Here is a 24,388-nt window from a genome sequence, read left to right on the forward strand (position 1 = left end):
AGAAAACCCAGGGAGCTGAAGGGGAGACGGGCACAGACGGACCGAGGAAGTAGGTCCTGACTTGTTTGCGAAGGGCTGTGATTTCACGCAGGACTCTGGTGTTCTGGGCCCCGGGTTCTGCACCAGACCAGCTGGGTTGGTTCGGCTCCACCATACATGCACCATCGCTATATATAGGTGATTTCATCTGCCTCCTCTCTGCAAAACAGAGATAATAACTGTAGCTTCCTCATCGGTTTGTGGTGGGGATTCAGTTAAAAGGTCATTAGTACACTGCCTGCACGTAGTGGCTACTAATGATTTAAAAAATACGTTTCAAGGGTGTGGTGGCACCTCACCCCGGTTTTCAGCCCCTGAATGCTGCTCTCCCTCTCTGACCCCCCTCAAGTGGGCAGAGGAGGAAACCTGAGGTCCCAGCTTGCTCACGCTGGAGGCGGAGCTGGGACCAGAAAACCAGCTTCCGACTTTGTCTTACGTCACAGCTTTTCTGGAGCAAAAAGAACCACAGGGAGGATCCAGCAGTGGGATCCGGCCACCCGTCAGGTCGCACTGGAGAAGGAAGAAAGCTTAACGTCATGCTTTTCATCATCGGACACTTTGGGACGGGGAAGTCACCCACTCACCGTTTCAACGGGGTCCCTGGACCCCAGCACGATGACGTGGATTTAGGGTTCCGGATGCACTGCTTGAGGTGCAGACCCCTCTTCCAGGGCCCAGGGACAAGGACAGCCGGTTCCCATCCTTTGTGTGTTCACCTCCAGGTGCATAAAAGGAGGCTCTCTGTGCCCCCTTCACCCCCTGACCGCCCCTCCCCCCGCCCCCCGGCCAGGTTATCACTGCTGCTGGTTATTCGCAGGGAAGAGGCCACTGGACACTGACAGGAATCCAGTCTTCTCTCTTTGGGACCCTGGGGCTTCAGCCTGGATTTTCCTCCTGGAGGCTGGCCAGCTTATGGCATTATATATGCACAGGCGGATTTCTTCTGTCCTGGGGTGCTCACCAGCACAGTCTGTTTTGCTGACTTTTTCCAGGAGCCTAGATTCTCTGAGCCAAGATTCATCGACAGGTGACGTGGGCCCGAGACACCTTGGGCAAACGACGGCCCGCGGGCCGGATCCGGCTGTTGTATCCGGTTCTCTTGCTCTCCCCTCCGCTCCTTTACTTTGAATTTATATTAGTTCACACAAACACTCCATCCATGCTTTTGTTCCGGCCCTCCGGTCCAGTTTAAGAACCCATTGTGGCCCTCGAGTCAAAAAGTTGGCCCACCCCTGAGTTAAGAGGCTCTGAAAGGTGTGAGCTGTGATGGAACATGCGGCTCCCCTCAGTTTCCTCATCTGTGAAAAGGGGCTAACAGCTGCTCTCAAAGGTACAGAGCAACCTGAGTGAGGTAATGGCTGGTAAAAGGGCTGTGAAAAGCCCTGTTGAGACATCAAGATTTCATAATATTTGCGACGGCCCGGAGCGACACCAAAAAGAACAGAGTGTCACTTAGAGCTTTTCCTGATAGCGTCTGGCTTTCTGGTGTGCGGCTCCCATGGAGAGGCCCGTGCTGACTCCCGGGCGCTCTGTCCTGCTGTTTAAAAAAAGGTACGCGCTGTATTTTAAGATTGCGCATTCTGATGCGTGACGCTGCAGGTGCTGTGCAGAGGTCCCTGCGTGACTCCAGGGACACAGTGTGGCCACAGAGACTCTGGGCCTGTTTTTTTCCTTAAGTATTGGATTCCCACGGAGCAAGAAGTCCCTTTTACAAAGGAAAAGTGTGTTTCTTCGCTGGCTGGACAAAGCAGGTAGGCTGCTAGTGATGGCCGGGATCGTGCCGAGCCCCCTCTTTGCAGGATTCATCATGTTGGCATTGGACTTGGAGGGACTGCCAAAGCCACTACCAGCCTCTTTGCCTGAACCATTGTCTCTGGGGAAACCCCCCGCAAAAAAAAAAAAAAATGTTTCTAAAATACGCATTTAAAGAAAAGATTGCTCCAGACAAAGCCAGAATCTACTTTCAACCCTATTAACATCAGCTCTTCCCCTCAAACAGCCCGTAGCTCACCTCGGCCCCCCACTTCTGCCCTCTGCCTCCCTCATTACCTCCCTGTCCTGGGAGGCAGCCCCTGGTATGGAGGGCCTTCTGAGCCCACGCGGCCAGCAGCTAGGTGCTGACTCTCAGCTCTCTCCAGTTCGTGCCTGCCAGGCCTCGCAGCCTTCTGGGAGAAAGATTGTGTGGGAGGATGGAGCCAAATTGGGCTGCAGTTTGAAACCCCATGGAGCACAGACAGATTTGGCTGAGGAGGAGGAGGGAGCAGGTTCCTTAGAAAAGTAACCAGAGCTTAAAATGGAGTTGGCAGCTTGGTGTCGGGACTGAGTCTAGCCTTCTGCCCAACTTGTGCCCAGGACCGCATTGTTTCAGAGCTGCGGGAAAAGCCACACAGACTCGGAGAGGGGCCTGGTGACCCCTCTCAGGCGCTCTCTGGGGCTCCCAGGGTCCGCAGGCCATCAGACCCCGTGGGCACGGTGCCCCCAGCATCGCCAGGCTCTGAAAGCTTTGCCTTCTTTTTCTGGGACTCTGGCCGCACTGGATGGAAGGATGGCAGAGTACACATCGAAGCAGTCCCACCTCTGCTGAAAGACTACATCGCAGTGGCTGAGAGCATAGGCCCTAGAAGAGCACAGACCTCGGCCTGTCCCAGCACATGTGTCCTACTGTGTAACCCGAGCCTCAGTTCCCTCATCCATAAAATGGGAATCATAATCTCTACCTCCAGACTGCTGGGAAAGTTAAATGACGAGCTGCATGTAAATTACCTGGCACATGCAGCCTTTGTATGAACACTGGCAGCTATAACTACTGTGTACAAACGTGGTCTGGGAAGTTGTGTGTGTGTGTGCGGGGGGTGGGGGTGGGGGGTGGGGAGAGGGTTTAGTGCTTGGGGTGCCCTAATTGCTGTGAAGGATTCAGCTCTGGCCAAGGAAGGTGTCCTGCACCCAGTCTGAGGGGGGAATGTAAATGAGCTGTCCATGGTGGTAAGGACAAGATCTGGCAAAAACCCCTCTGGGCGGGAGTGTCAGGGAAATGCACAAATAACAGGGTGTTGTCTGCAGGCTCCTTCCGTACCCTGAGGCTCTCAGAGGTCAAGTTCCCTGGTGGGGAAGGGCGGCTTCTCTCCAGGTTGCCATCCATAACTTTGCATGTGATTTGCATATGCTTGTCTCTCCCCCCCCCCCCCCCCCCCCCCCCCCCCGCCCGCCCAGTGTCTTCTGGCATTTCCAAGTAAAAATATTGCTGCTCTCCAGGCAGGCCAAATATCGATTTCCTTCTTCTCCAGTGTCTTCTCTAACTCCTCTGATGGACTAGGCTTCTGCACCCAGTGGGTAGGGAATGAGAGGGCAGGGGGGGAGGGGGAGGGGGAAGGAGGAGGGACCGTTGACCTTATAGCACCTTCCACCCAGTGAACGGGAGCGTCAGGGGTGATGAGAATGAGCTGTCTGCAGGAGGCTGAAGAGAGGACATAGGGAATTTCCCCCCTCGGGCCCATCCTGGTCTATTTCTCCTTTGCATACTTAATCCGACCTGTGGTGCCCTAAGTCCACTGGCACCGGGGTCCAGTGGCACCGAGTGGGTGGAGAGGCGCAGGGGAGGGAGGGGCTCCGTGACAGCGGAGCGCCGCTTTGAGGAACCTTGCGAGAGGAAGTGGCTTCAGAAGCGCCCTGGCCGTACCGGGGCAGGAAAGGCGCAGGGAGGCGGGCAGGGGAGGTGTCGCGATGGCGCTCTGCGCTCCCGGCGGCGGGAGGGAGCGGGCGCCCAGGACGTGAAACCGTGAAACCGCAGAGGCCAGGTGAGCCGGCGAGCGCGGCAGGTCGGACCTGTGTTTGCAGCCGCTGACGGTGGTGGGTGCGCCAGGAAGGGAGCAGGTTACCCCGCCCGCTGGAGCCACGCGGGTCCGGGGTGACATACCCAGGCAGCGGGTACCTGAGTGGCGGCGGGCTCAGAGCTCGCGCCGCAGAGCCGGGGAGGGGCTTCGGCTCCGGGCGCCGCATCCCCGGGCGCATCCCCAGGCGGCCCAGCCCACGTGCTGCGGGTCCGGGTCCGCGCTCGGCTAGATGACGGTGGACAGCAGCATGAGCAGCGGGTCCTGCAGCCTGGAGGAGGAGCTGGAGGAGTGCTTCTTCACGGCGAAGACCACCTTCTTCAAGAACGTGCAGAGCAAACATTCTGCGAAGGTAAACTTCCTGGGATGCGGATGCGAGAGACTTTCCTGGGCGGGGTGGGGATGTGTGTGGGGGACCCTCTGTGGTCTAGGAGGGCAGCGTTGCCCCTGGCAAACAGGCCAAGCCATGTGCTATACCAGAGTGGGTGGGCAGCTGCCTGGGACCCTCTGGAACTCGGCTGGGCAGACCAGAGGTTGGTTCCAGAGCCCCTCCGGGACCGTCAGCAAAAAAGGTTCTCTTTCTAACGCTCTGTTCAGCATTTCCTGTCCCTAGACCTTTCCAAAATGGCTTTGCAGAGTTTGGGGACAGCGCTTGACTCGGGGTTTGGCCACATGCTCACCTGGGCTGGGAGAGTGAAGGGCAACTGTTTCTTTTTCTCTTTTTTTCTTTTGTCATTTCCCCCCACACCCGAGCTTTGAAGCTCTAGATAGAAAACCTCGGCCAGTCACTCCGAGGATAAACTTCCACAGGTTGAGACTTCCCTATTGCGAATGGCCAGAAACCATCTTAAGACGCAGTCCAGCAACTTGGCAGAGGTCCAGGGTGTTTTCAGAAGCACACGGAAACGTCTTTCTTAGGTGGTTGTCCTGCCACCATTTTAACTTCCTGGGTGGCTTGGAAGGAACCTAAAGGGGTTTGCATGAGTTTCCTAATGGGGTTCTCTGTGCTCCCTAAAGCTGTCAGCCCCTCCACACCCAGCACACCTGAATCCCCTGTCCCCCCCGGCTCCCGCCCCACCACCAGTGGCCGCACAGCCAGCAAATGGCCACAGACCTGGTGGAGTGGTGACAGAGCTCTGAGTGGCTACCTGTTTTATTCTCATAGGAGAGCGCTCAGCCAGGTCCTTGGAGAGGTGACCTCAAAGGGGCTGTTTGTAGACCAAAGTGAGCTAGCTGGTCAGTGTCACAGGCATGAGCAGGCTCATCATCGATGGAGCAGTCAGTCCTCTAGGTGTAAAATGAACCCAGAGCTTCCCCAGGCCCGGCGCTGAGGCCTCCTTGGTTAATAATTCATCCTGCCTGGAGGCCCCCAATTTGCTGGGTCCACGTGTCAAACAAATGGGCCTTTCCGTTATGAGGGGACACCTGGGAACCAAAGGAGAGGTTTTGATTTTCGTGTTTGAAGGAGCCCCCTAACGCTGGCCCCTCGACCCCGTGCCTGTTTTCTGGGCACCCCTCAGGAGGCTGGAGAGCAGGGCTTGTTCTGGAGGGATGGGGGCCGGGGTGGGTAGGCTGCAGGGGTGGGGCGGGGAGGCTTATGCAGAACAGCATGGCTGTAGAAGGGAGGTGTCCTCTCTTTTGGGGTTCTTGCCTGATGGCGTAGATCCCTCCTCGCCCCCCCGCCCCCACCCCCCCACACACATACACACATACACTCACTCCAGCTGTCTGGGGTCTTTAGACCAGTGATTCTCGATCCTGGCTGTGCCCTGGAACTGCCTGGGGAGCTTTAGGAAATGGGGATGTCAGAGAGTCCGATTGAATTGGCCTGGGGCGCAGCCTGGGCAGCAGGACCTTGAAAAGCTGCTCAGGTCATTCTGACGTTGCTCCAGAGCTTTGCTGCTGCCCGGGGGAGGGGGGGAGGGGGGAGGGGGTGGGGATGGTTCCTGTTTTTAAACAAAGTTCAGCTGCCGCACTTACTACCAGCCAGGCTGTGAGCCCTGGGTCCTAGAATGTGGGCTTTTTGCATGATTCGGGGGAAGGGGGCAGGCACACCGCAAAGCTGGGGTTTCTTTCGCGTGGCGGATGGAAAGGCAGCTGTTTCTGGTATTTCTTGGGAGAAGTAGAAGTACCTTACAAGAAAATAAGCTGGGCCAGGGGATGATTGTTCCTTGGACCAAACAGCCTTCCCTCTTCACCGCCCCCCCCGCCCCCGAAAAGCTCCCCTTCCTAGCTGTACCCCTGAAAATGCACCTTCGGTTTGGCGCCCACCTCAGCTCTTCCTTGTCTGGTTCTTGATCCGTTCCTTGCACAGGGGCCTCTGCGCATCTCCCTGCCTCGTGCTGTGCTGCCCGCCTGTGAGCCCTCGGAGGGCAGGACTCCCTTCTCAGAAAGTCCTTTTGTTGAAACTCGGGGCTTGATGCTTCCTAAAGCTCACGTGGTGGGCATGGCCCCTCTGTATCCCTCGCCTCTGCCTAACTACAGCAAGAGGGGAATCCCGACTGGAGATTCAGAACTGCCGTCTTCCTGAGCACCAGGCCAGCATCCAGCGCAGCCCTGCTTGGGGAGGGAGGGCGGGAGGGAGGACAGGCCACTCTGCAGGGCGAGCCGGCGCTGGGCTGGCCCCAGCTGAAGGAGCGCAAGGGGGTGTGTGGCTGACCGAGGGGCTGGGTGAGCTGCAGCCAGGTGTTGTAGCCTTTCATCCGGCTGAGTGTTTTCTACCTTTCAGAATATTTTCAGCTCTCTTCTCCCTCCGAACACTTCTGGAAAGGGTTTCAAAGCGATGGGCCGGACTCTGACCCCAGTCTGACCCCTAACTATGCTTTTTTCCTGCCCAAAGAGATCACATCTGAGCTCCTAAGGGAATTTCTTTTCCTGTCTCCAAGGAAAGGCATTTTGTGTGTTTCCCTGTCGCTGAGAGACTGAGGCCCCCATGGGGAGAGCAGAGGCTAGCGGCTATAAATAGCTGTCAGAACAACCTGCGTCCCTGGGCCTGGCCTGGCTGAGCGGGGCGTGGGCAGGCCTCGCTGCTGCTCTGGGCTGGGCTGGGCACCACCACCTGGGGGCAGGCTTAGCAGCCTCCCAGAGTTCCCCATGCCTCTCCCCAGCCCCTTGGTGGGAGGTGGGGAGGTGGGGAGACAGCCCGAGAGAACGTGGGAACAGGCCTCGCTTGTTCTCTCCTTTCAGAACATGGCAGCTTCCTGGGGCGCTGTGCCTCAGCTGGAGGGGCAGGGAGGTTTGAATCACGCCAGGTGCAGTGTCGGGGGCTGGGGCTGTGTTCCGTGGGCTTCTCCCTCGGGTGGCCGCAGTTGGTCATGCTGGCGTTTCCCAGGGTGTTATGCTGGCGTTTCCCAGGGTCATGCTGGCGTTTCCCAGGGTTATGCGTGTCCAAACAGGGCTCCTGGCAGCTTGCGTGGAAACCCCCCTGGGTGCTCAGAGGGGCAGCCCAAATGCACACACAGTCACTGCAGTCTAAGCTCTCAGAGTCTCCAGGGCTGAGGGGTTCGTCCAAGGTCACACAGCAAGTTCATGGTGGATCCAAGGTGAGAGCCCCACATCTCTTGCCTTCCAGCCCAGAGGTTTTCTGTCTTAGTCCTGGAAGAGGCAGGATTTGGCACTCTGTAGGGCTGGTGACTGTGAGGCCAGTTGCTCCTTTATTCCTGTTGGGATCTGACCCCAGAAGTGGGGCCAACTTCTACTCTTGTCATCCCCCGAATGCCTGCAGGTGGCAGGCTAGGGGCTGACCTCTGAGCAAGGGACACAGGCACTGCGCTCTCTCTGCACTTCAGCAGGCTCCCGGCCCAGGACGCCAGGCCTGCACAGCATCGGCGTGCACCAGGACACGCACAGCCTGCTTCTTGCAGAACATCAAGACCTGGTTTAGTGCCTCATCTCGCAGATGGAGACACTGAGGCCCATAGAGTAAGGAGGACCTCATCAGGCCACATATCTGGTCGGGCAGAGCCAAGACTCACATCCTCATGGACTCCTTGTCAAGTGCTCTTCTTGATCCTCTTCACTCAGTGAGTGACTGGGACAAACGTAGGCCTTGTCCTTTCAGAACCTTGTCCAAAATAGGAAGACCCAAATGACCTCAGGCTGGGAAAGGGGTTAAAGCAGCCGTGGGCAAACTACGGCCTGCGGGCCGGATCCGGCTGTTCTATCCGGTTCTCTTGCTCTCCCCTCCACTCCTTTACTTTGAATTTATATTAGTTCACACAAACACTCCATCCATGCTTTTGTTCCGGCCCTCCGGTCCAGTTTAAGAACCCATTGTGGCCCTCGAGTCAAAAAGTTTGCCCACCCCTGGGTTAAAGAGTCCTTCCCATCCCTCCGTTCCTTAGGTCCTTCCCATCCCTCCGTTCCGTAGGTCCTTCCCATCCCTCCGTTCCGTAGGTCCTTCCCATCCCTCCGTTCCGTAGGTCCTTCCCATCCCTCCGTTCCGTAGGTCCTTCCCATCCCTCCGTTCCTTAGGTCCTTCCCATCCCTCCGTTCCGTAGGTCCTTCCCATCCCTCCGTTCCGTAGGTCCTTCCCATCCCTCCGTTCCGTAGGTCCTTCCCATCCCTCTGTTCCGTAGGTCCTTCCCATCCCTCCGTTCCGTAGGTCCTTCCCATCTCTTCATTCCATAGGTTCTTCCCATCTTTCCATTCCATGTGATCCCTCCCATCCCTCCATTCCATAAGGCATACTGCTAGAGGAACACTGGCCCTACCTTTAACACTAGCAGGAGGAACCTGTCATCAATTCCAGAGTCTTACAACTTTAATCATTTAAAGTTCTCGGTGCCGATCCTAACATACCGCTTGCTGGAGAGCCTTCCTTCGAGTGTTTTCTTTGGATGTGGAAAATAGAAGGTTGACTTTACCTCTGGTTAAATATCACATTTAAGCACCCGTAGAACACACTGCCCTCTCCCCCACCAGATTTTCTCTTTATGCAGACACCACTGAAATATTCAAGGAAGATGCAGAGGAAGGGGTCTCAGGTCAGAGTACGAAGCCACTCTGGTTCCGTGCCTGCACTTGTCCCATCTTCTCTTGCCTGGCCAGTCGGCCCCTCCCTGGACAGGGCCTCGGTGGTGCTCCAGGGATGTCAGCCAAGCTTGATGGCTCTGGGACCAGGCAGAGAAATCCCCATATCTGTGCCAGCAGCGGGCACGCCAAGCCTCAGGCATACACCTGCCCCTGACCTTCTTGGCATGAGAGAAAAGAAAAGGATGCTAAAAATAATGTCGTTCCAAATTGGAGCAATGAAAAGGAAGTAGAAATCTTCAGGACCATTGGGCCATTGAGCTGTGTTTTTATGTGCTACTCAGAAGCCTTCCCAGCACAAGGCTAACCACAAAGGCCTTCATGGTGTAGCTGCATGAGGTGTTCTTTCAGGCTGTCGCCTGCACTCCACTCCTGTGAGAAATGGCTGTTTTCTCGGTCCTCACCAGTGTTGCTTTTCTCTGCAAAGATAGTAAGCCCAGCCCCAGCTGGTTTGGCTCAGTGGATAGAGCGTCGGCCTGCAGACGGAAGGGTTTTGGGTTCAATTCCAGTCAAGGGCACATACCTGGGTTGTGGGCTCGATCCCCAGTAGGGGGTGTGCAGGAGACAACCAATCAATGATTCTCTCTCATCATTGATGTTTCTGTCTCTCTCTCTCCCTCTCCCTTCTTCTCTGAAATCAATAAAAATATATTTAAAAAATAAAAATAAAGAAAGATGGTAAGCCCTGTAAGATGAGAACCTGCATCTCCTTCAGGTTGAAGGCAGCGCCAAGTACTGGTTGCAAAAGCCGACACTGCGTGCTTGCATCCTGTATAATCAGGATGGACTGACTGTTGCAACAAACAGCCCCTGTGTCTCAGTCGTTGAACATAATCAAAGTCTATTTCTCCTTTAAGGCAAGTTACATCGGCAGGTGGGGGCCACAATCACACGTGGGAGATTTTTGCTGGCCAGGTCCGGAAATGGTGTGTTTCTGACACCCACATGCCATTGGCCAGAACTCAGTCACATGACCACAGCTAACCACAAAGAAGGTTGGGAAATGAAGTCTGTGAGCCCAGGTGGAACAGGAAGCTGGTTGTGGTGAGCATTTAGCCGTCTCTGCCACACACCCTCCCAACACCTCTGCCAGTCGCCTCTGGCAGCGCTGCGCACACTTCCTTGGTGAAGGGCCACAGTCTCTCTCTTTGACCTTGTACCTCTCTATTGGTCACGGAGGAGGCGCCCTGCCTGGAATGGGGTCCGGTCTCCCCTCAGTACCCCGGGAACTCCTCGAGGACAGATGCTTTTCCTTACTCAGCGCCTCTCTGGTCCCCTGTAGCATCTGAAGCTTCAGTGCTGGGATCTTCACTGTAATTGCTCTTGGGGTCACTTTTTGAAAATGAAGATTCCGAGGCCCTACACCAGTCTTACTGGCTCCTGAATCTTTGGAGGTAGGACCCTCACATCTGCTTTTTAAAATACTCTCCTCAGGTGACCCCCCGCATACTGAAGTCTAGGAGCCATCGGTGCAGGCGATGTTTGGTTGTGGGCTGGTTGCTTCGGTTAAAAGGGAAGACACCATTTAGCACACACCCCAGAGAGGCTTCAGGCGGGACACTGGAGCCCAGAGGTGAAAGGATTTGTCCCTGTTCACACAGCTCAATAGAGACAGAACTGAGGACGCGGGGCCCCGGGGGTCCCGCTCAGAGCTGCCCTCATCGCTGTCACCGTGTGTGCGGGACAAAACTGTGGAGTGACAGCCCTTGGCGGTCGGGACTGGCGTGTGGTGTTGTGGAGGCCGCACGGGACTGTCGGCCAAGTCCTGGCTCGTCCCAGCTCCATCCGGTAGCAGAGGGGCGGTGGCCGGGTCACCCCTCTTCCCGACCCAGGCGCTTCCTCTGGTCCTTTCAGCAAGAACACAGGTGATATGCGCCTGTCCCCATCTTCTTAAGTGAGAGCCCCCCCACACACACACACTTTGCAAGCGAGGAGACCCATCTTACCAGCTCCTCCTGGGCTGGCAGGGGTTTCAGGTGCTGACCACCAAGTGCTGTAAAGGGGGGTGCTTCCCTAGGGTGGGGTCAGGAAGAGGACCTGAATGGCTAAGGAGAGGCCTCTCTTCAGGACCCCCTGGGGACTTGCCCGAGACTCCCTCACTGCTGTGTTTGCTCAGATTCCTCCCTCCCACCCACCCCTCTTTCTTCACATTTACCCTGACTCCGCTGGCTTTTCCTTCCAAAGCAACTCCGGTTGCAGCTTCGGCACCTCCAGCGTCCACCCACCTGTGTAGCTGAGAAAAGAAGAAAGATCATAGGCTGATATCAAGCCCTGAATTCCAGCTCTTGCTTCACACGGTCAGGTGGGACTCTGGATTCAGCTTCCAGCCCATGCGCTTGACGGGCAGGCCCCGCTGGGCCCGCCTGGGTGCCCAGGAGCCCATGCTCTCCTCCTCCTTCTGCTCTCGACTTGCCAGGCAGCCCACACCTGTGCACTTTCCGGCTCTGGGGAGGGGCCGCAGCCTTGTCCTCACCCAGGGCCTCGGTGTCCTCTTCCAGATGGCTCCATCTCCCCGAGAAGAGCCTGGGGACCCAGCCTGGCCTGGAATATTCTCTGGGTGTCCCCAGAGGACCTGATACGTTTGCTAAGATCAGGAGCGTTTACTGTCAGGACAGGAGGAAAAAGGGAGCCATCGTGGCAGGAAACGTCAGGCTGGAATCACTGAGCCCGTGGCTTCTGTTGGTGGTGCTGCGTGGCCCCGCCTCTACTCTTTGTCCAACCTCAGAACACACGCTCTTTCCACTGCACACGTGCCTCTTGCGTGAGACCAAGTTTTGAAAGGCTCCAAACAAGCTCAAGTCGCCCATCTCAAACCCTGGTGACTTAGAGTCAGAGCTGGTTTTCTCACTCAGCCAATTTCCTGTGCTAGTCTCGGGGAATCTGGGTCACCACACTCCATTATCGTCACTTCACCCCCCTCCAGTTCGTGAGCCCCCCCAGTATTCTCACCTCCTGGCTCTACCCCAGTGTGAAGAGTGGTGTTGGACTGTCCCCTACGCCCTGATGTGGGGGACAAGTGGGAGCTGGGTCTGCAGGACACTCGCCTTCCCCTGAGAGGGTGAGGCAGGGCCCCCCGTTGGCCGGAGCACATGGAGAGGCGGTAGGCGTGTTTAATCTGCACAGTCACACGTGGCTGGGCAAGTGTGGGTTTGTATGGAGAATGTGGGAGCTGGTGAGTTGGGGGGTTTAGCGGGCGTTTCTGGTTGTGACTTGAACGCCCCCTTCTTTGCTCCCCAAATACCACACCTTTCTCCCCTCACCCTCGTTTCGATGGTTGTGATTTTCTGGATGAGGGACCCTATCCGGTTCATCATTGCGTCCCTGGCACATGGCAGGTGCTTACTGCACGTTGATGGAGGAGGAGTGGGCTGGGGCTTCTTTCTCAATAACAAGAGCCCTACGAGGCGGCCGCCCCGGAGGACACTCGGGCGAGTGCTTTAGGGCCAGGTCTGTGAAAGCTGATCTCAGGACTGTTTGTTTTCAAGGGAAGCTTGTTAAGATTCTGGATGTGGAATCGATGGGTTTTTCCAGTCACTCCGAAAGGAAAATCTCACTGAGTGAGCAGAAAAGGCAAGGACAGCTTTCCAAACACGCACGGCCCCTCCGCCCCATCTGTGATTGCTCAGCTGTTTGCCCTGGAGGATGAGGCCAGGCAGGGCTGGGTCCCTAAGCAACCAGGCTGGCACCTGCTGGCAGGAGTTGGCGTGGTCCTTCCTCAAGCAGGGCCCTCGGGGGTTGGGGGAGAGGGGCCCTGCGAGGCGTGGGAGAGCCTACTGGGACAGCTTTCCTCGTGCCTTTCAGACACGGGGAGGGGCAGAGGGAGGGGGAGGCACCAACACACTCCCCATTAGTCTTACTTTCCCGGTTTAATTCTGAGCAAGGGAAGATCCCGTTTGGCGATCCCTGTACACTGAGCCTTCTCAGTGGGCCCAGCTGAAGTGGGCAGGGGCGTGCAGACGTCAGTGAGCCCGACGCTGGCCTGGGAACCCGAGCCTTCACTCCGTGTGACCTCACAAAGCATGCTCGCCCGGCGAGGCCTCCCTTTCTCCTCCCATGAAGTGGGAGGGCTTGCCCCTCCAGTGGAGAATGATGCTGAAGGAGGGTCCAACGTTTGGTTGTGAGAACCCACGGAGAACTCCTGGGCTTTGGACAATGACCATTTTGGGAAATGCAAATGGTGGTTGAATTTGACATGGGATGTGGAATTCATTGTTGGGGTGTGGAGGTATAAGGCTCTGTTCACAGAACAGAGATAGGGCAGGAGCTAGGGGTCTGCTGGGAATGGTTCGGATGTATAATAATACTCGCTGCTTCCTGGGCCTGTGGTGTGTCAGGCCCTGTTCTCCGTGCTCTGCGTATACATACTCATTTAATCCTCAGGACAACTACACGCGGATCCCATTTACCCACCTGAGGCTCAGAAGGGGGTGAGGTGATGTGTCCACGGTCACACCGAGTGAGGGCAGATCCAGGATCTGGGCCCAGTGGTCTGACACCAGAGCTCCTGGCCCCTAAGCCCTTTCCAGATAGCACTTCCCAGAACTACCCAAGTAGTCAGAGCCCCCGCTGTGAGGCCAAAAGGTGCCTGTCATGCCAGCCCATGTCAGCAGGGGTCAGTGAGGGTAGCGCACTTCGCCAGACCATTGAGGAGAGAGGGGAGGTCAGACGTCCCTGAGCCTGTATGACACAGTGAGAGCTACCCAATAACCAACTGAGACATATCTCGGTATCAGAAACGAACCCCAAGCACCAGCGCGGGGTGGGGTTACTGGGCAGGCGGCACGGCGACAAGAGGGCAAGTGTGGGCTGGCGGAGAGCCTCCAGCACCGAGCACCACCCCAGCCCTCAGCTGCAGGCACAGGTGGGGCCTCCAGGCAGAGGGAGCCAAGAAGGACTGCACCCCCTCCTGCAGGGCAGCGCAGGCTGGTGTCCTGGCCACTGGCGCCAGCCCCAAGCCGCCCCGCCCCTCCTAGCAAGTGAGGGCAGTGCGGGCATGCTGGGAACCGAGCATGCTGGAGCTGGGCATGCTGGGAGCCGGGCATGCTGGGAGCCGGGCGTGCTGGAACTGGGCATGCTGGAGCTGGGCATGCTGGGAACCAGGCATGCTGGAGCTAGGCATGCTGGGAGCCGGGCTGCTGGAACTGGGCGTGCTGGGAGCCGGGCTGCTGGAACCGGGCGTGCTGGGAACCGGGCACTGGCTCCACGTGCAGCTCTCCACCTCCAAATTCCCTGCGTGGTGTCTGGTGCTGGTCCCTGTCCTGCAGGGCGCTCCAGCCCAGCTGGGTGCAGCGCGTGGTGGGAGCGGGGCTCCTGCAGTCACGGCATCCTGTCCCGCTCAGGAAAGGGCCCACAGTTAGACCACGTGAGCTGGACTCCCAGAGCCACCCTCGCTCGTGGCCCAGTGATGCTGCTGGGTTTCACTCTACGGCGCTCAGCACACGGGATTCTGCGTGAAGCTGGGGAACCTGGACTGGAGCATTCCCATGCAGGGAAGCCCACCTTGTGAGGGTGAGGAAGAGAGAGATTTGGGGGTGCCTCCTTCAGGGAAGCCCACCTTGTGAGGGTGAGGAAGCGATTTGGGGGTGTCTCCTTCAGGGAAGCCCCACCTTGTGAGGGTGAGGAAGCGATTTGGGGGTGTCTCCTTCAGGGAAGTCCACCTTGTGAGGGTGAGGAAGCGATTTGGGGGTGTCTCCTTCAGGAAGCACCACCTTGTGAGGGTGAGGAAGCGATTTGGGGACAGGGTGATGGGTAGCTCTGACAGCCAGTCCCCAGTCTCAGCTCAGTGACTGGACGAGCATCCCGCAGCTCTGGGATCCAGTGTTCCCCCAAGTCTTCCTTTTGCATCCATTTCTCGGGGGAGGATGAGCTCGGGAAGCCTGGCGTAGCTCCGTGGCCATGGCTAGCCGTGACAGGGTCGAGGGAGAGCATCTGAAGCAGTTGGGAGTCCCCGCTACTTGAGTCCCCTAAGGACTCAGGGTGCCTCAGATGTAGGCAATGGGACTAGTTCATCTCGAGGCCCCCCCAGATCTCGGAGCGCGGGCTCCTTTGTCTCTGAGCTGCCCTCGGGAGAGTTGTCTGGGAAGCGCCAGCAGCTCCTCCAATCTGGGCTTCTGAGCAGATCACCCCGATGCACAGCCGAATATTCCTCAGAGCATCTAGCCGCTCCCAGTGCCCAGGGAAGAGCCTGCTCCTGGAGGACTTGGGGTGACGGGGCCAGCTTGCTTAGAAGTGGGGTTGGCCCCTCCCTTGGTGAGAATATAGAAAGTAAGGGAAGCTCCCCACTTTATGGGAACCAGCTGAAACCAGCTGGTGTTATGGCCTCCGGGTTCCCCTGACCTTGAAATCCTCCTTTTTTATGGTAACAACATACATAGCGAAAGTCCATTGCTTTCAGCGTTTTTAAGTGTGCAGTTTGTGGCATTAAGTACACTCCCATTGTTGTGCAACCATCATGAGAACTCTATGGCTCCATCGCCAGAACTTTTTCATCTCCCCCAACTGAAACCCTGTACCCATTAGACAATAGCTCCCCATTGCCCACCTCCCCACCGCCCCCCCACAACCACTACTCCACTTCCTGTCTCTAGGAAGCTGATTACCATAGGAACCTCAGATAAGTGGAGTCATAAAGCATTTGTCTTTTCGTGACTTGCTTAATTTCACTTAGTACGATGTCTTCAAAGTTCATCCATAATGGAGCATCTCAGAGTTTCCCTCCTTTTATGGATGAGTAATATTCTGCTGGATGCAGATGTCGCATTTTGTTTATTCATTCCCCGTCCATCCAGGGCTTCTTCCACCTTTAGGCTATGGTGGATACCGGTGCCATGAATGAGTGTACACGTATTAGTTTGAATGTTTGCTTTCATTTCTTTTGGGTAGATCCCCAGCAGTGGAATTGCAGGAGCACATGGTAATTCTTGTTTAATTTTTTTGAGGAATCGTCGTACCATTTCCCACAGCAGCTGTTCCATTTTCCATTTCCATCAGCAATGCGTAAGGGTTTCAGTTTCTCTGCATCCTCACCAACGCTTGTTACCTGTGTTTTTGACAGTAGCCATCCGACTGGGTGTAAGGTAGTATCTTCTCGTGGTGGTTTTGATTTGCATTTTCACAATGACTCGTGACGTTGAACATTTTTTCATGTGCTTATTGGCCATTTGAATGTCTTTGGAGACATGTCTATTCAAGCCCTTTGTCCGTTTTCTAATTGTGCTGTTTTGTTGACATGCACCCCTCGTTATTTCGGGGGTTACATGAGATTGTGACTGTGAAGCCCAGAGCAGTGCCTGGCCAAGGTGACGTTTATTATGATGATGAGGCACTCGGGGCCGGAACCTAAGTCACTGCAGCTCCGAAGCCATAGGGCTCACCCAGCCTTCCCTGGTCCTGACTCACCCCAGGTTACCTGCTCTGCTTGTGGACTGAGACAGTCACCTAAACGAGTGAGGGACACTGTGCCCAGGATCCAGGACATGCTGGCCTCCTGGCGCGTTTGCTGATATCACATGCATACACCCGGAGCCCGCCTGGGCTGCCCCGAAAGCCGCCGGGGCCTGTGCGGACTGCGCCCTGCCTGTTCTGATGTGTTACCATATGTGTATCTGTCTTCCCTCCTCAGATAACCTTGGGCTCTTGGGGACAGGGACCACCTTGGGTTTCATGTCCCAAGGTGTCCTCCACCCATAGGCAATTCAATCTGTAAGTGTTGACTGTCTACATTCGCCATCTGCTGTGCCGTTTTGTCTTTGGGGATTTCCGTCTCTTTCCAGTTTATCAAATACTCCCGTTGATTTTCCCAGATTTCTTCTATATTCCCCCCCAAAGCAGTCAAATTCCACACGGTTCTGCTTGGACGGATGGCTCCATGCTGAAGCCCCTTCCTTCCTTCCTTCCTCTGTTGGGAATAGCCTGTTGGAGGTCAGTGTTCTGGAAGTTCCTAGCCCTTCTATCTCTTTCTGGGACCTTGGGCCATTCGGAGAGGGACCTATGGGAGCCACCGCGTCACTGCCAGGGGGCCTGGGAAAGCCATCCGGGCACCAGCCCCTCAGGACCTGGGAGGGGGCCTGTGATGAGGCTACTTGGGCTTCCGCTTTCCCATCTGGTCCAGCCCATCACAGAGGGACTGATGGGCCTTGAATGTGGTCTGGGCCTGGAGCAAGGCATCCCATCCAGCCCGGACAGCTGGGTGTCTGCCCTGTCTGTCAGGGGTTCCTACTCCGGACAGGCCTGCCAGACACACGGGTGTGCGGGCTCAGCCCAGCTGTTGGGCTGCAGGACAGAGTGGAGGTGTCCGCTGATGGCCATTCTCATGCCTGAGGCTCGCCTCCCCGACACAAGCCGGAGGGGCATGAGAACTGCTGCTGACAGAGGTGCTAAGAGCCAAGAAAGAGGAAATGTGGCAAAGGCTCATGGCCAATGGCTTCCGGGACAGTTCTTGTTTTGTTTCTTGAACCGTGTGAGTTCAGAAGGTGCAGACCGACTTGAGCTCGGCTCAGAGGGGGTCTTGCCGACGGGCAGAGGAAGCACGTGGCGAGTCCTGAGACAAGCCGAGTGGCAGAGGTTGGAACCGGGCTGGGTGCTGCTTCAGACCAGTTAGCACTGCCATTCGGACAGCCCCAGCGGGCCTCCCAGAGGCCCAGCCCCACACCCTGTTCTCTGAAATGGAAGAGGAAGCAGTGATGAAAGAAGCCACCCTATCTCGTATGTAAAATCTTAGAGCTGCAAAGGGACACAGCTTTGCTGGTCTCACTTCATGATTTCACAGAGGAGGAAACCGAGGCCCTGAGAAGGGAAGTGGCTCCCCAGAGGTCACAGGTCATTTGATGGTCTGGCATTTGTTGTCACCAGGAAACTGCCAGGAGCTGAGCCACAGGCTGGCCGCCAGCCCAAGCCCCATGCAGCCACCCCTTCTCAGCATCAGCCCCTTGGGGTGTGGGTTGGTGGGAGGTGCTCCTGGGCTTAACTGGCGCCCATCGCTGGGCTCTGGGCTGGGAACCACGGGGCTGGTCCACCTTCTCCCTGCCACCCGGTCCACAGGTATTTATCTGACACCGTGGAGGTGAGCCCAGTGTCAGCCAGGTCCCGCAGGGGGTACGAAAGAAGCACAGTCATCAGACATCCTGTCCTTTTCCCTCAGGGAGCGTCTAATTGGGAAGGCGGTATTAGCACATGTGAAACAATAATTGAACGATAAAAGGCAGCCTGTAATTAGGTGTTGCATGTAGCCATGCAGGCTGTAGGTCCTGGCAGTAGTGGGTTTGACATGTGCAAGCAGCTGCAGAGGCCCATGGCCTGTGGTAATTTGCAGCTTCGCGACAACAGGAATCTGAGGCTTTGGGGCTGGTGTTTGGGAGTGAGCCCCTGAGCCAGTGAGGGAGGTTCCCACCCGCACCCCTCCCTCAGCCAGCCTCTTGCCTCCTCATTGGAGACGGGAGGAGAGTTAGCGGAACTCCAAGGAAGTGATAAAGCCTTTGTCTGCCTGTGGAAAGTGTCCATTAGGTGAGAGTGATGTTACAGAAGGCCCGTCGGCTGAAGGCGTGAGGAAATACACAGGAAGCAGGACTCGGCAGAAGTATGACTCAGGAAAAGGCAGGGACCAGATCAAACCTGCACCCCTGTCTCCATCAGGGAATTAAAACGTCAGGGGTCTAGTATATTAGGAGAAGGGAGAATGAGGAGGTGCCATGGAATCTCATCGGGAAACGAAGCGGAGAAGCTGGAGCTAGTGCAGGGGCGGGGGGGCTCTGTGTTCTGGGGCAGGAGGAACTGCACAAACAGCCATGTCGAGCAGAGAGGCAAACTGCTGCCCAGGGGCCAGAGTCCATGAATAAAGTTTTATTGAAACACACTCGCCTTATGGCTGCTTTGTGCTGCAGTGGCAGGGTTGGATAGCTACAACAGAGACGATCTGGCCTGAAAGCCTGAAATATATATTATCTGGCCCCAAACAGAAAATGTTTGCCAACCACTAGCGTAGAGAAAGGAGTGAGCAAACTCCCCAGCATGTGGCCGATCCAGAAGCAGCGCCCATGGGGGCCGGACTGCATGTGCCTGGAAAGATAGTAATAATACGAGCCTTGGGATGGGCTTGATCTTTCCCAAAACACTTTTATACTCATCATCTCATTTGTTTTACTTTTGCATCGATGCTATGAGCAATAAAGGAACGTCACCCCAATATGTAGAGGAAGAAGCTGAGCCTCAAAGAGGTTATCTGACTCTCAAGATCACTTAGTAATGGGAGTCAGCACCCCATCCTCCTGCAGGTGTTACCTGAGCCTCTACTCTGTGCCATGCTGGAACGAGACTCTGGGGTGCCAGGTGGACAAGACAGGCACAGGTTCTTCTTCCACAGAACTCAGTCCAAGTTGAAATCCAAAGCTCACGGTACTGTGATTCCTAGGGGAAAGTTAGATCCTTTTTCTCCTGTAGCCAGTTGGGGACCATTGAAGTTTCCTTTTTTTTTTTTAATTCTCACCTGAGGATATTTTTCTCATTGATAATTTTAGAGCGTGGAGGGGAGAGAGGAGAAGGAGAGAGAGTGAAACATCGATGTCAGAGACACACATTGATTGGTTGCCTCCTGCACATGCCCCAACCGGGCCTGGGATAGAACCAACAACCCGAAGTACATGCCCTTACCAGGGAATTGAACACACAGTACCTTTGGTCTGCGGGCCGATGCTTTAACCACTGAGGAAAACTGTCTAGGGCAGTGGTCAGCAAACTGCGGCTCGCGAACCACATGCAGCTCTTTGGCCCCTTGAGTGTGGCTCTTCCACAAAATACCACAGCCTGGGTGAGTCTATTTTGAAGAAGTGGCATTAGAAGTTTAAGTTTAAAAAATTTGGCTCTCAAAAGAAATTTCAATCGTTGTACTGTTGATATTTGACTCTGTTGACTAATGAGTTTGCCGACCACTAGTAGGGCATTGAAGTTTTCTGGGCAAGTATTTGTTATATCTGCTTAATACTCAGTGCACCGGCAGAGAGAAGAAATGGAAGTATGGTGTAAGTCTTTAAGGAGCTTCAGTCTAGTTGGGAAGAAAAACCAAGATGGACGGTGTACTTGGAGGTTAATATCAATAGTTGCATATTTAAGTGCCAGGTGCTATAGTGTTAGCTTTAGATGTAGGTTAGTTTTAACCTTGCTGGGGCTCCGTTTCCGCGTCTGTGAAATGGGCATGATAATGGTACGTTTCTCATAAACTAGTGGTGAGTAGAACAGCGCCTGGCACATAGTTAGCCAGTAGATAATAAGGATGATCATCGTCATCATTCAGGACTGGGGTGATCAGATGAAGGGACTGGAGAGGAGCAGACAGGAGCGCTGAGACAAAAGCAGTGTGCAGGAAGAAGTTCAAATAGAGAGTGAAATTTTTGACAAAAATGAGGTGTGTGTGATTTAAGTCAAGAAAAAATGGGATGAATGTTAATCTGATGGCTTCATCCTGAGGGTGGGGCACAGTCTCCTTGGCCAACTCCTCACCACGAGCTCCTCATTGCCAGAGCTCCCGGGGCTGCCCTGTGTGTGCCTGGGGATACTAAAAGCCAAAGGATTCACTCAGCGCCTCTTCTCCTCAGATCGCTGCTTAGATTGCATCATCAGCCAGTGTTTGTTGTATTTTTCTTAAGGTAAAATTCAACTTAAGGGAAATCTGCTTTGGAGGCAGGCCCCAGACTGCCAGGGGATGGTGCTTTGTATTTTGTTGTTAAGGATATTTTAATAGAAAATGTTGAGGATTGCTCTCTCAGCAGGCATCTCTGCTCTGACCCGTGACACCTAGCTTTTTCAGGCGTCTGCACTCCAATAACCTTGAGAGCAAAGAGAGGACACAGCCCTTTCTATGGCTCAGGACATTTCCCCCTGGTGCCCTGGATGTGCCGGGGGCATTGGGAGCAGCTAAACCATCTGCTACCAATGCCAGGGCTTAATCAGAGCAGACGGATTCCATGCCAGATGCACTGAGATGGGTAAACCCCCAAGGAGAGATGCCTCATGGGCCACAGCCAGTATTTGTTAAATCATAAGAGTGACTTTCCTGTTCTCTCTCCATTGTGGGCCACCCCAGGAGACAAACTCTGTCTGCCTGGTGCCTACCTTTGTGCCATGGACAGAGACAAATCTTTCACTCTGAGCACTGGAGAATCTGGCAGGTGAAGAGATTGGGGTCTTTGCCTTATCCTCTGAAGATTACTATATTATTTTTTTAATTAAATTTTGATTTCAGAAAGGAAGAGAGAGGGAGAGAGAGAGATAGAAACAACAATGATGACAGGGAATCATTGATCAGCTGCCTCCCGCACATCCCACACTGGGGATGGAGCCCGCAACCCAGGCAGGTGCCCTGACTGGGAATCGAACCGTGGCCTCCTGGTTCATAGGTCGATGCTCAACCACTGAGCCAAGCCGGCTGGGCAAGATTACTATATTATTGATCTGTTCACACAGCAGATACTTGGGCAGTGGGTGTCTGTGGGCCTCTGCAGTGGGATGGGGACCCCTGAGGTCTGCAAATACCAGTTCTTCTCAAACAGTCCTGCGCATTATGATCACCTGGGAGACTCCAAACTCCCTGTGCCCAGGGTGCACTGCAGACCAATGAAATGTCCAGGATAGAGCTCAGGCGCTGAGTTTCTGACGATCCCCCCAGGACTGCATGTGCTGCCGCGTTTAAGCATCACCGGTCTAGATTCCCTGCCATCCCTTGGATGGGAAAGGATTGGCGGGCCCTTGTGGCTGTGGCTAGCTGGCTGATTGGCTGGCCTATTTTGGGAGGTGATTCATTCGGTCCGTGGGTCAGACCTTGTCTGCCAGCTCTGGCGTGGGCAGCAGCCAGCCCAGCCTGCGGCTGACATCCCAAGGTGTGAGATTTTGTGTGTTGGCCACGCAGGGCTCCTGGCGCTCTCTGATGGGTGGTGGAGTCTGGATGGCTGTCTTCTGCGTCAGTGCTGGAGGGGGTGCCCACAGCCACTCACGTCACTCCCCCAGGTTTGCGGTGGGAACGGCTTAGAAGAGATGGGTTATCTGCTGAAGGAAAGGGAACAGGAAGAAGCCCTGGGTTAGGGCAGTCCCGACTCTGGCTGCATTCAAAACCAGGCCTGGAACACGGGCCTGTGGAAGTGGGGACACAGATGCCTTTTCTTACAGAGAGATGGCTGCAGTTCGGTTGGAAACCATGAGAAATCTCCAGAGCTTCTAGAGTTTTCTTTCCATCCATTAATCTTTTAAGTAGATGAGTATGAGAAGGCTATTCACTCGGAGCAGCAGAGATGGACGGAGCGCAGAATAGTAATGGGACCCTGGTCCTTGGACTGGAAGCTCCCAGTGGGCGGGCCAGGTCCCAGAGACGCGTCCAGGGAAGGGGTGAGACGCTCGATTTTGAGGTCCCTGGATGAATGAATCAACAGCAAATGAAGACAGTCAGTGAGGCTCAAGCAAACAGGAGGTGTCCTGGGAGTGCTTCCCCTTGGGTGGTCTTCTTTGGAATCAAGGTCCAGTAGGAAAAGGGTGGGCCCTCCACCTTGGCGTCTGAAGAGATGAGAAGCTCCTTCTTACCATCTTCTCAGGAGCCGGGTGCTCCCGGGGCCAAGGCCTCTGGCCTCTGGCCTGACCCACTGGTCCAGTGCACCCTGCATGAGCCTTTCACAGGCCACGGAATTGATAGGCCTTGGTGTATCAGCTGCGCATCCAGCCCTGTGGCATGGGACCTCGGTCATCATTGAGGGGTGGGGGGTGGCAGCCCCTCCTGCAGAAGAGGCCGTCCTAGGAGGCCACGTGGTGAATGGAGATCATGGGCTTCAGACTCAGGTGGACAGGCCCTACTCAGCCCCTAAGACACTCAGGCGCGTTCTTCACCTCCCTGAGCCTCAGTTTTGTAATCTGTAAAATAGGAATAAGATATGTAGTATGTGAGACCAGGCATGTGAAAGCACGTGGCACAGTGCTGTTCTCAAGATCCCTGAGGAAGAGGGAAGGGGGAGGACAGGCTGAGGGAAGATGCCGTCACAGACAAGGGCTGTCCTCTCACCTCCGTGCGGAGGGTGGGGGGCCACACCAGAGCTCCTTGGCAGCCGTGGAGCTTGGCATGTTACGGGCTCCGTGGGACTGGAAAGTGAGAGGAGGAAGTGATGGATGCTGCTGAGTGTGGCGTGTCTCCCGCGGGACAGCTTGCTGAGGGAGGAGGGCAGGTCCGGCTCTGCTGTGGGTACCCGTGGTGTTCACGGGGTGGTGATGTGGTGGTAGAGGGCTGTGAATTCCCCAACCAAACCTGACGCCCACGGCACGGTGTTGGATGGTGTTAGAGAGGCAGCCCAGAGCACCATCCCCTGTCCCCCTCAGCCTCTTTTCTCTTTGGCCAAAAGAGAACCCCGACCCTCCCTGAATTGGGTAGATTTCTAAGATCAGGCAAATTCTGGGTGGGTTTTGACCAACCAGCCTACTTAGTCATTTGTTCCCCCAAATTAGGCTCCTGCACTCCCAGCCACACTCAGACTATGAGGAAACACTGGGAAGGCGGTTGACAATGAACTTGAGAGAAATCCGGGGGGTTGACTGAGGGACCCCTTCCACGGTGTGAAGAACATTGACCTCCATCACCTTAGCTCCGTCCGCCCTTTACCTTCCCGGGGGTGGGAGAGAGGTGAGAAGTCATGACGTCATGGGAAGAGCACAACAGAACAGACCTGGGCCTTTCTTCCAGTTCTGCACACACTGACTGCGGCTGTAGGCAAGTCACTGAACTCTTACTCTCCGCAGTCTACCTGTAAAATGGGCGATACACTGTCTTGCAGAGTTTTGGTTCATGAGGATTAAATGAGGTAATGCATGCTGAGTGCAGGCACAGAGCAGGTGCTGAGTGAATGCTGGGTGTCCCTCCGCCCCAGCAGAGGTTTATCCCCTCAATTACCACAGAGGGCTACAGCCCCGGGCCCCACCACTTCACTCATTCATTGACAAATACGCACTTACTTCCTATGACATGGGGCCTGAGCTGGTGTCCCTGTGCCCTCAGACTCTGGGCCTGGGAGAATGGCTGTCATTCGGTCCGCACATGCTGCATCGGTGCAGTCAGGTCTCTCCACCTCTGCTGTGACTTCCCCGAGGAGATGGGGCGTGCTTGCATTTCTTTGCATCGCCCCTAGCGTCTAAAAGCATCTTTTCCATAGCAACCCTTCGTCAGCAAAAGAGCTCTGCTGATTCTCGGAGTTCACAGCCAATGCCTGTGGGACAGGCACTTACACATTGTTCTCACAACAAGCCCAAGGGAGAGGTATTGCTCCCATTTCACAGATGAGGAGACTGAGGCTGAGGGAGACTGAAGTTACTTCCCCAGGGGTGGTGGGCGAGGTGATGGCACAGCTGGGATTTGACCTCTGTTTCTACCCTAAATCCATGCAATTTTTTTTTTTTTAAAAGAACTCACTGGCTGGGTTTTAATCAGTTTCAACCCTTAAAAAGTGGAATCAATCAGAGGGCAAGGGTGAAGG

At 55.4% G+C, this 24,388-nt stretch overlaps 1 protein-coding gene across 4 annotated transcripts in view; it reads left to right on the forward strand.

Annotated features, from left to right (window-relative positions):
* The window catches only part of RASSF5 (Ras association domain family member 5), a 73,009-nt gene that overhangs the window by 42,385 nt on the left and 6,236 nt on the right, over positions 1-24,388 (forward strand). The window contains exon 1 of one of the 4 annotated variants that reach the window (XM_080647303.1): positions 3,357-4,218. The exons of 2 other annotated variants lie outside the window; for them this stretch is intronic. In XM_080647303.1, the coding sequence (XP_080503429.1) occupies positions 4,099-4,218 (120 nt within the window). In that variant the 5' untranslated portion in view covers positions 3,357-4,098. Of the gene's footprint in view, positions 1-3,356; positions 4,219-24,388 lie in introns of those variants that run through there. One more of the 4 variants, XR_013959394.1, reaches the window with a different exon arrangement.

The sequence above is a fragment of the Plecotus auritus genome (assembly GCF_963455305.1).
Source record: "Plecotus auritus genome assembly, chromosome: 12".
In the NCBI taxonomy this organism is placed as follows: Eukaryota; Metazoa; Chordata; class Mammalia; order Chiroptera; family Vespertilionidae; genus Plecotus; species Plecotus auritus.